The sequence below is a fragment of the Somniosus microcephalus genome, chromosome 10 (genome assembly GCF_052327205.1).
Source record: "Somniosus microcephalus isolate GS21.2 chromosome 10, FLI_Smic_1.0, whole genome shotgun sequence".
Lineage (NCBI taxonomy): Eukaryota > Metazoa > Chordata > Chondrichthyes > Squaliformes > Somniosidae > Somniosus > Somniosus microcephalus.
The window spans coordinates 205,189,576-205,204,448 of NC_140996.1; the positions used below are offsets into that span (position 1 = coordinate 205,189,576).

Genomic DNA, 14,873 nt, shown 5'->3' on the forward strand with positions numbered 1-14,873 from the left:
TACACATGAACTTCCATGTTGACAGAGCACCTGTGTGCTGCAGTCAATAAATGCCTGGGAGGATTAATTGTGTGGGAGGTTGCGGTCAGATCAGGAACAAGTTCGAGCAAAGCAGTGCAGTGAGACGAAATTTTTTTTTAAACTGAGGCAAGCTCATTATTAATGACGCAAGCTCCCCTGCTTGCAATAACGGCTACAACATATGGAGGGGACTGAAATCAACGTTTTGAACTGATTTATTATTCAGGATGGACAATAAATTCAGCCCATGTCATGCAAGCAATGAACAAAACTTTGCTTTATGCACGATGATGTGACGTAAACCACAGTCAAAGTGATCTCCCCAGTTATCCTCCTCTGTTTGTTGGCCCAGAGAACATTCCAATGTGTTTCCTGACTACTCTGCAGATTACCACAGTAAGTTCAGTGAGAAAATCCTTTGATACCCTTGCCTAATGTAAACCTGACAATTTCAGTCTTGAACATTTCATTGACCCAGTATCTCAATTGTGACTGCAGAGGATATCCTCTGTCCCCCACCCCCCCCCCCCCCCCCCCCCAAATTATTGAATTCTCTATAACTACAACCTTTTCTATTCTGCTCCCCTCGCCCCCCTGGACTTGGACTGTCTCCTACTCCATGGTGCCTTGGTTAGCCTTCCAGCCATCCCCCCTGCAGCCATTTCCCTGATTGCCACAGGTACATCGTACCTATTGGACAGGACCAGATTCTGAGGCTATTCCTTCCCTGCCTCCACTAAATATCCTCTAAGCTGATGACTGTCAGTCACACTTTCCTCTGCCTGTACCGGTATCTCTAAATGAAAGAAAGAAAGACTTGCATTTGTATAGCGCCTTTCATGACCACCGGACATCTGAAAGCGCTTTACAGCCAATGAAGTACTATTTGAAGTGGAGTCACTGTTGTAATGTGGGAAACACAGCAGCCAATTTGCACTCCGCAAGCTCCCACAAACAACAATGACCAGATAATCTGTTTTTGTTATGTTGGTTGAGGGATAAATATTGGCCAGAACACCGGGGATAACTCTACTGCTCTTCTATAGAAATAGTGCCATGGGATCTTTTACGCCCACCTGAGAGAGCAGACAGGGCTTGGTTTTAACGTCTCATCCAAAAGACGGCACCTCTGACAGTGCAGCGCTCCCTCAGCACTGCAGTGTCAGCCTAGCTTTATGTGCTGAAGTTGCTGAAGTGGGACTTGAACCCACAACCTTCATGACTCAGAGGGAAGTGTGCTACCAACTGAGCCACTGGCTGACACTGTGGCGGGATTGTATTCAGGAACAAACTATCCCGAGATTCCTCCCCTTCCCTTATGTGTTGGAGCCTCTCTAACTTATGCTCTAGCTCAGCAACACTGAGCCGGAGTGACTCGAGATATAGTCAGTTCCCACAAATGTGGTTATCTGGGACAGTCTCACTGTCCACAAATTCCCACATTCTGCAGTCCCGACACACTGCCTGTGCTGCCATTATCTATTCTATATCTATTTATTGTACAGTTATTTATTTATTTCCAGAGCTAACTGATTCACTTTTAATAATAAATTATAATTATTAGATGGATTTAGTTTTATTTCTTTTAGTTACCTTTATTGTCAGTTTAGTTTACTTAGCCTATTCTTTTCTCTTAATATTAGTTTTTACTTAATTTTTTATTACTTACTTAAAGCTGATGGGTTTTCGCTCTTGCCTCTTGTTTATTCATTTCTATTTTTTAAATTTAGTAACCCCTTAATCTGCCAAATTATTAAGTGTTCAAGTATGAATAACTAATTGAACACTTCGGCTGTAATTTCCTGAGGTAGGAGCGGGTGGGAGGAAGTGAAAGTTGAAAAAATGTGAACACCGACTCCAACCTGCCCACTTTCACCTTTTCACTCAGGTGGGACAGGTGGTGGGGGGACGCCCCGTCCCCAGCTCGCCCCGTCCCCAGCTCACTCTGCTGTACTCTCAACTCGAGACTGAAAGCCAGCCCCCTAATATGTATTTTAACATGCTCTTGGGATGTGGGCATTGCTGCCCAGGCTGCATTTATTGCCCATCTGCAGTTGCCCTGAGAAAGTGGTTCTGTGCCTTCTCTTTGAACTGCTGGAGACTTTGTGGCGATGGTGCTCCTGCAATGGTGTTCGGTAGGGGTGGCTGTTGAACACCTGGAAAGAATTACTGCAGTAAGCTCATTGTTTTAGTTTCTGCCAACTTTGATTTGTATCTAGATTGCTGTCCAAATGAAGTGATTTATGTGAACAATCAGATGGAGACTGGAGACTGTATCATGTATGATCTGCTTCGAAACAAAATGATCACAGCCCACCCCAGCATACTGCTGCAAAATGAAACTACATCCTTAATGGTTTGTGCAGGTTCATTCAGAATTCCAGAGACAATAAACCAAGCGTATCGAGAGGAGGTTCAAAGATCTCCCTCATTAATCTTCATGACTGCTCTGCAGTCATGTGCATAATTGTTCAAACTTGATCAAATCTCCCTACTTGCTCAAATCTGCATAAGATAGCCAGTGGGAACTTCTAAACCAAGGCATTAAATGCCTTTTCAACATCCATGGACTGCTGTGTATTTTCTTTGTAGTCAATCTACCTCCACTTATACCCTATTCTTGATCCACTGTCACTGAATATAACTATGACAGTGCTGTTAGTGGAGACCAGTCACTTTCAGCAGTTTTACTTAAGGGCCGGTTTATGATTGACTAGCTTTTACATACGACTGACTGTAACCAATTAAAAGATGCTTCTAAGAGTAGTGAAGTGAATAGCAATAGACCTGCCAATGTCCTCACTGACAGCCAACATTGAATTCCTAAAATATCTACATAAATTTATTTTTACATTTATTACAGTTAAAAGTGCAACAAAATATTAAATTGGGACCTCCTCCAATGTCGATTCCAGCAAAGAGGATGGAAGATACTGGTGCTAGTTCTGAAGATGATGGATTACCCAGGAGTCCTCCAGAAAGCTCTCCTCTACATGAAGCCTTAGTACGTAGCTATTTACCCAAGGTAATAGCTCTCAAAGTCAAATTACAGCCATCGCAACAAGCGGCCAACTCCAGCAGTGACTGTGTGATCTCGCACTTCCAATGGGAAACAGAGCTTTCAGGGAGCACATCTCAGAAAATCAGGGGCTGTATGCATCACTCCCCACTAGGAGGGCCAGATCATGGAATCATCCCTCTTATTCCAACATTTAATCAGGAGAGATTGAGTGGTGTACCTGTGGGAGTGCACTCCAGTAAGGAGTCATTTTGACTTCAGTTGAGTGTAAAATGGGCAATTTCAGATCAGCCGCCCATTCTACATCTCTGCTGATTTTCATTTCCGAAAATTGAGAGAGATGCATAGCGGGCAGCTGATCCGATATCGCCCATTTTACACTCTCGCTCAAAGTTACCCCAGTGCCTTCAGGAGAGGCGAGGAAGTGAGGGGAGAAAATGAATGTGTTTGTCTTTAAAAGCACACTAAAGATGGGTATTGGACAATTAACACTGCCTGAGAGTGGTACAATCTGGGTAAAGACCCATGAACTCTTACACCTCTCAACTGACAATTCCGAATTTAAAACAGGAAAGGGAAATACACAACAGGTCCACCTGAAAAAGAGAAAAGACAGATTTGGATCAAAACCTTTTGTGAGAACAGAAGGTCTCGATTCACATCATTAACTCGTCTTTTCTCTTGTCAGATACAGACAGCTGGCCTGTATTTCTGGCATTTTCTCTTTTCATGAGACTATGCTTAACATGTTGGATGAGCAAAAATAAAGGGGAAGAGCTACTGTGCATCATGTTATGATTTGCTAAAGATTTTCGTGCTGCAGCGTTCTCCAGCTCATCAATTCTCTTGATCCACTGAGGAACTCATTTGTTTCTAAGTCCTGCCTTTTATTTAGTTACATTTCATTTTCAATTAACACATTTATTCCTTTACCCTAAAATTGTCTTAAAACATGTCATTGTCAGTTGCTTTCCATTTTCATGTAAAGAAAAACAATCATTTTCTAGCTATTGGCTTGTAATATTGATATAGTAAGTTACATGCACATGAGGCTGGAATTTACAAATGCATGGTACCAATGAGGAAACCTGGCTGTGCACATTGGAAAATCACGGGTGTACTTTACACCATAAGATAGGAATAAGTAATGTAACACAAGGTTTGAGAAGCTGTGAACAAAATTCAAATAATTTACCTCTCAGCTTCCTACATTACAATATAATAAGGTAACATTTTGGGCGGAGTGCACACTACAGTATAATATTTCAGTCGGCACTTAGGTAATTTCCATTATGAAGCTGGGGCAATGCCATAAGCACAGTCATAATAAAGTCCTGCTTCAATAGCAAAATACTGCGGATGCTGGAAATCTGAAATAACAACAGAAAATGCTGGAAATACTCAGCAGGCCAGGCAGCATCGTGAAGAGAGAAACAGAGTTAACGTTTCAGGTCGGAGACCCTTTGTCAGAACGTTCTGAAGAAGGGTCCTCGACCCGAAACGTTAACTCTGTTTCTCTCTCCACAGATGCTGCTTGACCTGCTGAGCGATTCCAGCATTTTCTGTTGACTCTTCGTCCTGTCTCCCGAGCACCTCCGCTCTGTATACTTAGCTAAGTGGAATATTTTGCTTTAGAGATGGAGTATGCACTTCATATCAAACAAGCAGAAACTCGGGGGGTGGGGGAATTTTTTTCGGGGGTTCAATGGGCGTGAGCAGTGGCGGGTCAGCTAGTCTCCCAGATATCAGTTCTGTCAGCGCTGAACAGACCCGACACCAAGCGGCGGGGGAGGCAATTTAGATCATTAAGAAATTGTTAAGAGGCACTTAAATACTATTTTAAGCTTACCTTTCAATTTTGTGAGTTCCCCCACGGGTAATATGCTGCTTGGGGATCACGTCAGTTCAGCAGGTTGGAATCAGCATTGAATTATCTGATTACTTGACAGCTGCAAAAGTGGTATAAAAGCTCCCATCGCACAGCTGTTCACTTTCCAAGCTCAGAAACTGTTGCTTACTGCATTTGGGAGACAGATTGAGCTTTATGCAGCTTGCAGGTGTTTGGAGCCAACTCTCTATCCAGTGCCACCTCATTGGAACAACCTCTCTGACCATTGACAGATCACTTCTGTCATCTCAACTTCACCTGCCACCTATTACATCAGCATCGGTGCCCTTGAAACTACCTCACCTTGGTCCTCAGAATCCTACCACAATCAGCCCCAACACCAGCAGCACCAGGCACACCAGCAGCACCAACAACAACACCACCAACCTTCTCCGCAATCACCTGATGCTGCACAGGACAGGGGGGGGGGGGGGGGGGGAAATTCAGTTGCTTTGCGCCCTAAGAGGGCTAGCAAAGCAACTAGGGCATAGCGATGTTTGCGCCACCCGCAAAATTAACCAGGCTTTTTGTGGCGGCGCTAAACTCTACCGCCACGATCTCCTACGCCTGTAGATCGTAACGTCAGTCAAGCATGCAATGCCCCGGTGGCACCTCAGTGTCGCCCCGGACCAGATATTGAGTGGCTCTCCCTTCCTTTCCGCCTGCCACAAGCAACGACCGGGAGAGTGGAACGTTTTGCAGTTGGGAAGGGGCTGGGGGAGCGCTATTTAAAGGCGCCCTCTTCCTCTCCCTCATTTTTTGTGGGAGACATTTTTGCACCACTCATTCAGAGAGAGAGAGACTTCTGGAGAGAGTCAACGCTGTGTGAAGTAGTTTTGGCTACTGAGCAGCACTTTGCAGGTTCTTTTGGATTTGACCTTCATTGCTTCGATTGTCAATAGACTTTGGGGGCTGCACTGATTCGGGGCGTCGTCCTGCGCCTGCAGATTCGGAGGCATCAGAGACGCAGGGAGAGAGTGGCAATCGTGGCCAGAGGGAGGAGGGCCAACAGGCCTCTGCACAGGAGACCATACCCTCCCAGGCTATTCTGGGAACAATTCTCCTACATTCATTTGTCTGAGGAGCAGTGTTTGCGCAGGCTGCGCTTCAGCAAGGAGGTGGTCACTGAACTCTGCCACTTGCCGCAACCAGATCTGCAGCCTCAACTGAGGACCAGGACGTCTCTGTCAGTGGCAGTGAAGGTAACAGTGGCTCTGAATTTTTATGCCACCGGCTCCTTTCAAGCAGCTACTGGGGTCATTGCCAATATCTCCCAGTTCATGGTCCATTGCTGTATCCAGGAGGTGACAAATGCCCTCTATAAAAGGAGACACCAGTACATCTCTTTCCCCATGACCCGGGCCAAACAGCATGAATGCGCATGTGGCTTTGCTAGGATAGCGGGCTTCCCCATGGTGCAGGGTGCCATTGACTGCACGCATGTGGCATTGCGGGCACCACATGAGAATGCAGAGGTTTTCTGAAACCGTAAGGGGTTCCACTCCTTAAATGCCCAGTTGGTCTGTGACCACAGACAGCTGATACTCGCTGTCAATGCCCGCTATCCTGGCAGCAGCCACGATGCTTTCATCCTGCGCCAGACTGGTGCACCAGACCTTTTCCAGGCACCGCATCAGCTAAGTGGTTGGCTCCTCGGAGACGAGGGTTATCTACTCTGCACCTGGCTGATGAGACAGCTCCGTAACCCCAACACCCCTGCCGAACTGCGGTACAATGAGAGCCATATTGCCACCAGGAACATAATTGAGCAGACAGTCTGCGTGCTCAAGCAACGGTTCCGCTGTCTGGACCACTCAGGAGGAGCCCAGCAGTACTCGCCTGAGCAAGTCTCCCTCTTCATAGTTGTTTGCTGCATGCTTCACAACCTGGCAATCCTGAAGACCCAGCCAATGCCACCAGGCATTGGTGCACCACCAGAGGAAGAGGATGATCAGCAGCAGCACCAAGGCGGGAGGGAGGTCCACAATACTAAACTGCAAGGGCTGATAACAAGTCGCTTCTAAGCCCCTAATCAGAAGATAGCTTCTGGCATGGAGAACAACATGATGGAAAGCAACCCGCACCCCCTATAGCCGGCCAAGGCAGCAATGATTCCAAAGGCCAAACATGTACATTTTGAATACAACAACTTTTTTATTTTACAAACTCTGTGTCATTTATTCATGACAAACTAATAGAAGCAAACACAACAAATCATTAATTAACATAACTGGTTCTCACAAGCTGGAGATAATGGCCAAAACACTAAACAAAAGTTATCAGACAAACCTCAGCCTTTAGTAAAAACATTTCCACCATTTATTTAGGCCTCCTACTGTTTTCCCTTCAAGGGTGATCTCCATCCCTTGTGCACTTCCCCCCTTCCCACCCTACTGCTCCTCCGTAATGGGGCCCCAGTGGCTGCAGCAAGGCTGGTGGAAGGCTGCTGAATGTCAGATCCTGGGACTACAGATGCCCTTGAAGGACGGCCTCGACCAGCTCTGGGCCTGGATGCCCCGGCTGCAGACTGCACCAACTCTGCATGGGCGGCAGCAGTCTGGGCCGGCTGTGTTGCCGGCGGTGGCAAGTGCAATGGGGAAGTGACCGTGGTGGGAGCAGGAGAGCAGGAATGCTGTCATCCTGAGAGAGGACAGCACCTCCCTGCTTGAACGACACACTGGCACTCCCACGGGGCAGCATCTCAGCATCCGGAGCAATCTGCTCGAGCACAGATTGCTGGCCTGTTGTGGCACCATGAGAGTCCATGGGCAATGTGTCCAAACCAGTGACGATGGCCGCAGTCACTGCTTACGTTACCTCAACCCGAGACTGCATGAGACCAGTCTGAGATTGGATCACGGCAGCCAGTGACTGAATTGCAGCATTAAGCAGTTGCGTTGCGTCAGCCTGTGCTGCAGCAGCATGCTCCACACTCCTTGCCAGTCCATAAATGCTTTCGGGCACCCTTCCCATTGCACCCATGAGCTGAGTGTGCATGTCCACCGCCTGGGTGTTCATTTCAGCAATGAGCCGCTCCTCCTCTGCGTCCAGTGCAGCAGGACTCGCTGGCCTACTCGCCCTCCGGGGCGAAGGCCCCCGAGCTTCCCTACCCCCCATCGCGTTGCTGCAGCCCGCTGGGTCCTGGAGCTTCATCCTCATCAGACCCTTCCCCCCCCCCCCTGTTCCCTTCCCCCCCCCCTGTTCCCCTCCAGGGAAGGCGTGGTCCCAGTGTGGGCACTGGGCTTCCTCGGGAGAGGGTGGTGCTGAGGCTCCGGCTTCTTCATCCTCCTCGCCTGGGGCGTCACTCCCACTGGCTGCTTGAGGGACAGGCTGGTCAGCTGGTGGTTCACTACCTGAAAGCAGGGAGGTACAAGAGTGGCTTTAGCGTCAGGACAGGGGGGGCAGTAAGGGAGCAAGGACTGGAGCGATTTAGTAAGTTGGATTGAAAGTGTAAAAGGCTGGTGTTGTGAGGGAGAAGTGAAATGAGAGAGGAGAGAAAGCTGATGACCTTACCATTGCTGTCCCGAAGGGGGTCGGCCTCTCCAGCGGCGACGGGACCTATCACCTGGCTTGCGACAATCCTGTGGGCGCGCGCCTCCAGATTGCTGAGGGTTTGCAGCTGAGGCGGCCCTCCCCCATTGCTGCTGCCGCCACTTGTGAGATAGCTTGGCCTGCAAGAAAAGGGACGGCGTCTGAGTAAATATGCAGCCATGTGCTTGCCTGATGTGCCTCCCATAGTTGAACAGCCCTTAATGTATGCAAGGTGTGGAACGTGCGTGTGTGTTTTATGAGATGGCCATAGGTCTTGGATGAGTGTTGGGCATTTGGTGTATTTACATCCTCTGGCCATAGAGTGAGGTTGAGATGGAGGGATGGAGAGGTATTGAAAAGCAGCCACTCACCCTGACTATCCATGTGAGGCTGTTGAACTTTTTCCGACATTGTATATGGGTCCTGGGCACCATGCTCCTGGAGGAGACGTGCTGAGCCACCTCCCTCCACATTCTTCTATAGTTGCGGGGCAATGGCCTCCTGCCACTCTCTGGGTACAGTATTGCTCTTCGGCGCTCCACTGCGCCAACCAGCACCACCAAGACCCGGTCGCTGAAGTGCTGAGCTCGTTCCCTGGCCGTCTCCATAGTCCTTTGCAGCAGCTTTGAGGTTGAGGTCTGTCCAGGCCGAGATTCAAGGCTGCAATGAGCAGGGTGTGGCTGCAGAGCAAGATCAACCCTCCCCTTTAAGAACTGGCCGGCGCCAGTGTGTCTGTGTTCCATAGCTAGCTGACATCACCTGAGCTTCGCCCATGCTCCGAGTTAGCGGCTTCCTCCTTGGCCTTTGGGCCTTAAGACAGGTGTGTAGCGCCTGATTTTGTGCTCCAATCACCTTCAGGGGCAATAAAAGCCAAGTTTGCAGTCAGAGGCAATAATTTGCACCAGACGCTAAACTTTGCGCCCAGCCGATAATTGCACCCCAAATGGGGCGATACCGAATTTCTCCCCCAGGGCATCAGCGCCTGACCACATTGCTGCCCGGACACCAGGGATGGCCTCACCATAGCCAGATTTATTTCACTTGACACTGTTTAACCTGGCTGCCATGTGATATGCCAGATTGGCACCACCCCACACCAACACCAAAAAGCATCCCTACAATGCCCAAGCCATTCCTTTCACACTCATCACCATTGCGGGGGGTACCGTTATGTCTCGCCATTCACTGCAACCCACTAAGCCTCTTCCAAAGGTGCACACAAATCTGTCCAAGAATGTAAAGTGTTGGGAAATAAAGATTTCAATGTTTGACAGCACATTAACAGAACTTCACATGAACATTGGCTAAAACACACAAGTGTTGTTAGTTGGTATGATTGGAGCTCCATCGGAGCGCAATCAACTCCGATGGACGGGTCACATTGTCCGCATGCCCAATACGAGACTCCCAAAACAAGCGCTCTACTCGGAGCTCCAGCACGGCAAGAGAGCCCCAGGTGGGCAGAGGAAACGCTTCAAGGACACCCTCAAAGCCTTCTTGAAAAAGTGTAACATCCCCACCGACACCTGGGAATCCCTGGCCCAAGACCGCACAAAGTGGAGGAGAAGCATCCGGGAAGGCGCCGAACACCTCGGGTCTCTTCGCCGGGAGCAAGCGGAAGCCAAGCGCAAGGAGCGCACGTCAACCCAAGCACCCCACCCACCCGCCCCTTCAACCACCGTCCGCCCCACCTGTGACAGAGACTGTAGGTCCCGCATTGGACTCATCAGTCACCTGCGAACTCATTTTTAATGTGGAAGCAAGTCATCCTTGGTTCCAAGGGATTGCCTAAGAAGAAGGAGATGATTGGACTAGGATGAGGGTGAGTGTGAGGGGTGGCTAGTGAGATGGGGAATTGATAATGTAGATAAAGAGGGTGGAGGTGCAGGAGTAGGGTAGGGAAGGCAGAGTGATGGGGATGTGATGAGTGGCACAGGAGGATGAGGTTGTGTGTGGCTTTGCAGTAACGTTTCCTGATCTCCTGAGATCATTGAAAAGTTTGCGCCACTGCAGCCTGGTCCTCCTAATGACATCCCTGCTTGTGCCCTCCTGTGCATTGTGCAACCAGGCTGTGTTGGTCTCCTGGGGAGGTCTCTTCCGCCCATTGGGAGGCAAGCGAACCTCCCTATGTGCTGTGACTCCCTCCATAAGCATATGGAGGGAGTCATGGGAGAGGCTGGGTGCAGCCGTTCACCTCTGTGCAGTACTTGTCAGTGTTTGCAGCACCTCAATGCTGCAGAACACAGACAGGACAACTGTCAAAATCAATGTGGCCATGGTCCCTTAAAGGAAACCAGCTGATAACACGTCGTCAAGTGACGTCATCAGACCCGCTTCCTTCAATTGGCCGGGAAACGCACTGGGCGGGCTGAACACGCCCAATCACTGTAAGATCACTTTGGACAGCGGGCTGGAGCCAGCAGTGGGGTCACATCCCGCCACTGACCCCGGCCGCACTGGTCCCACCTCGGTAGGCAAAATCACGGCCTCTACCTTTTCTCAGTTTGTTTTAGAGACACAAAATGCTGATGGGTTTCCATGTGTTAGACAAAGGTGCAGCGCTGCACAATGTCCCATGCAACGCTGCCGCGATCCGAGGCTCCTTCCCTCCCTTAAAAGGAAGGGCCATTGCTGCAGACTTTGCATTTGAACAATCTCCCTCATCGCCGACGGCAGCCGGGGTCCTCGACGATCAGCCCCAAGGGCTGATCAATCACGCCATTTCAAAATTTTCAAAATGCACCCTAAAGGAAGGAAACACATTTCTACTTGCCTTTAATTGGCGTTCCCGAAGCGCCCGGCCTCTCGAACAACGCCTGCTGCAGCTGTCGGTGTTATCGCCCGGCGATGCTGCAGGAGGTGGAACCAAATTTCGGGTCTGGGGCGCTGCGCAGCCCGATGACGTCACGATCTCCGGGCACAGGAGAGCGTGGCACTAGGAGTTACCGCCGCCGCAAACCACCAGGTGAATTTCGCGGGCGGCGGTAACATTGCCGCACCTGGGCAGTAAGTCGTTAGCACCCCGTTATCGCCCCCCCCCCGGAGGAGCTAACTGGAGGCGCTAACCAACCGAATTTCTCCCCTTAGGAGCAATAAAATCATAAACCCATGCTTTGTACGCATTGCACAGAGTGAATCTTGTTCCTACCTCACTTCTAGTTCTACATCACTTTTAAATCCAATTGCCCGTTGTAATCTTTTGAGGCCTGTCACAACAATGGTTATAAAGATAAATGTTTCAGGTTTTCCAAATTCTAAATTTTATTAAAATGACAGACTGACAAAGTAACCTGGTAATGCATTTCAATGTGATTTAGAGCATTGCATTGCATATTTGGAAACCAGTGAAAACGTTTGCTGAACATTTGCATGAAAACAAAACTGCACGGCCAGATTATCAACACAATGTGGTATGCTCCCACATATACAGATTTACTAGTCTGACATCACCCTGTACTAATGTTGACTCTTAATAAGTTCTTTAACAAGAACAAAAAGGTAATTGTTTCACATTTTCTAGGTGTTAATAATGTTCTATTGCAGTTTTCCATGTATTATATTTTCATCCTCTCCAAAGGCACTGTGCACTTGACCCTCTCCCACTTACCAAATCACTTTTTGAACAAACAGTGAACAGTTTGAGTTACTCCATATATTTTATGTTCTAATTTTTATAGCCAACTCCAGTGCAATTCAGATTTTACATTACAAAGTATGCTATAAAATTGGAATAAAAATTAAGAAACACTAAATCTAAAGAGGGTTTAAATATTAGATTATGCAAGAGCACTCTGGCCCTGATTAATGTTACACAGTACCTACCGTTTGTACGAGGTGATCTCCGCCCCAGCCAGAAACTGGCTTGAAGCTCTCACTTGAAGGAATTCAACAAATCGGTGTTCACCGCACAAGCCGGCAATCTGTTCCACAGGTCCACTTTTACCTCGGAAAAGAAGAACCTCCTAACATCTAACCTAGTTCTGACCTTACATAACGAGATATTGTGATCCCCAGTTCGCCCTAACCTATTTAGTTCAAACAAACTCTCTACACAAACACAGTCTAATCCCTTCATCATCTTGTACACCTCGATCAAACCACCTCTAGGTCTACGCTTCTCTAAAGTGTAGGATCCCAGCCCTTTGAGCCTATCTTGGTAACTTAAGATAACCTCACTATATACAACTTTTTCACTTTTTTAAAATTCAATTTCTAACCAATTTCTTTTACATTTTCTTTATAGGTTATATCCAGTTGTTAATATTAGCAGATTCTTAGTTTTATTCTGTATCATTTTGTCCATTTTCATTTGCCATCTTTGACTGAACCTTTTCCTAATTCCATCCCACAGTACTCTGACCCTTACAAGAACCATAGCTCTTTGACTTTAGGTGGGACAGGCAGCGAAGAAGAAGAGCAGGTAACAATTCACAACTCCCAATTTTGGGAGGTCCCTCAAAAGACAACTTAGGAAATAATCAGTTGCGAGCATACCTCTCAACTGTCCCACTTTAATCAGAAGATCCCGGTTGTGAAGCAGTGTTGCTCCAGAAAGCAGCATACAAGACTCAAGCGGGTAAAATCAGCTTAGTTGCTGGTACTACAGAAAAACGCTCATCCATCCCAAACACTGAACCAAATTCCACCTTTTCAGTGCATTGCAGGTTGCTGGTTGAGAGATATGGTTGTGAGATTTCATTTAGATTATGGTACAAGGTAAATCACAGTTTCAGTAACAGAAAAAATTTGCTTGTTAATAAAAGAAAATTGCTGGAGAGTAGGAACTGAATAACGTATTAAGAGATTTCCCTGAATGTACATTGTGACACTTAAAGGATATAAAAAATAATGATGGTCAATACGAGGTTTTTTAACCACAATTGTGCCTTTTGAGATCCATGCTGGCTACTTCTAACTATTTTATCTTTATTTAGATATGTGGTCATTTCATCCTTAGTTATAGATTCTAACATTTTCCCTGCCACTGATATTAAGCTAAGTGGCCTGTAAGTACATGTTTAGCTCTGCCTTCCGATGTAAAAAATGAGTACTACATTGGCCATTCTACAGTCCTCCAACACACAATAGAGTCCTGAGATATAGGACTGCTGCTCCGGGCCCCACAGGGAAAGTTTAGGCCAGCCCTGACCTGGATCCATCCATTCCTTACAGTGAGACCCTCCGGGAACCCCCTTCCCCGCACCTACCTAGATGTCAACAGGCGGCCCTGGGCCACACAGTTCTCACAAGGGTGGCAGCCCCTTCCCTGTGGGTCAGCGGCATGGTAAAGAAGCTCAGCCGTTAACATCGCCGTGGTCTCCTGCTACTGCGTGCGGGAAACTAACTGACTCCTGTGGTTTCCCACCGGGAATTAAAATTGATCCCTATGAAGTAGTTTCCTTCTTTTGTAATAGAATAAATGTATTCTTTACAATCTCTTTTTTAAAACAACATCACACTTGTTCTCTATAGTCCTCTCTGCTAAAATCTCACTTAAATCCAATCTAATGTTTTCATGTTTGTACTGACTCGTTCCCTCTAGGTGGATGTTAAATCATATCATGTTACTACTCTCAAGGCACACACCCATATTTAGCTGTTCTATTTCATGACTCAGAACCAGATGTAGCTCTACACATTTTAATGAATTACTTTTACTTCCTCTGTCTCCCAATCGATAAATAACATCCTCCAGAACAATAATTTTGTTATTTCTGCTCATCTCTCTCATCTGACTGCAGAACTCCTCTTCCATTTAAACAGATTTGCATTTCCACTTCCATTTCCACTGAAACAGATTATCTGGTCATTGTCGCATTGCTGTTTGTGGGAGCTTGCTGTGCGCAAATTGGCTGCCAGGTTTCCTACATTACAACAGTGACTACACTTCAAAAAAGTGACTACACTTCAAAAAAGTATTTCATTGGCTGTAAAGCACTTTGGGACGTCCAGTGGTCGTGAAAGGCGCTATAGAAATGCAAGTCGTCTTTCTTTTAATTTCCTTACCACTATTTGGCGGCCTGTAATGCACTCCTACCAATGTAACAAGTGTTTTTTTTTAGCTCCAACCATATTGACTGTCTGTACCCTTTACTTTGTCCACCACCTGCTTGCTTATCTTTTCTATCCTTCATCATAAATATATAGTAAGTTAACATTTATATTGCTTCCAGAGACTAGATGAAGGAATTCATAACTGTGTATGACAATTGCTGACAGGGACACAAAACAAAACCTTTCACAAGATTTTTAAAAAGCTTTGTTAGTCAGTGATAACCTAGATAATGAGATGTTATGAATGTATTCATTTAGTTATTCTCTACCTCAGTAGATTACATTACAGGTTTGAACAATGCTTGATTTTGCCATCAACTCTCTGTCAATGAGATCATTTTACTTTCTTACCTTTTCTAT

At 47.0% G+C, this 14,873-nt stretch overlaps 1 protein-coding gene across 10 annotated transcripts in view; it reads left to right on the forward strand.

Moving 5' to 3' along the window:
- LOC147112032 (CRACD-like protein) overlaps positions 1-14,873 on the forward strand; it is a 290,622-nt gene that overhangs the window by 193,630 nt on the left and 82,119 nt on the right. For 8 of the 10 annotated variants that reach the window (XM_085999501.1, XM_085999499.1, XM_085999500.1 and 5 more), the window contains 2 exons: positions 2,885-3,046; positions 12,811-12,879. In XM_085999501.1, the coding sequence (XP_085855627.1) occupies positions 2,885-3,046; positions 12,811-12,879 (231 nt within the window). The remainder of the gene's footprint in view (positions 1-2,884; positions 3,047-12,810; positions 12,880-14,873) is intronic. The other 2 variants (XM_085999508.1, XM_085999509.1) reach the window with 1 other exon arrangement.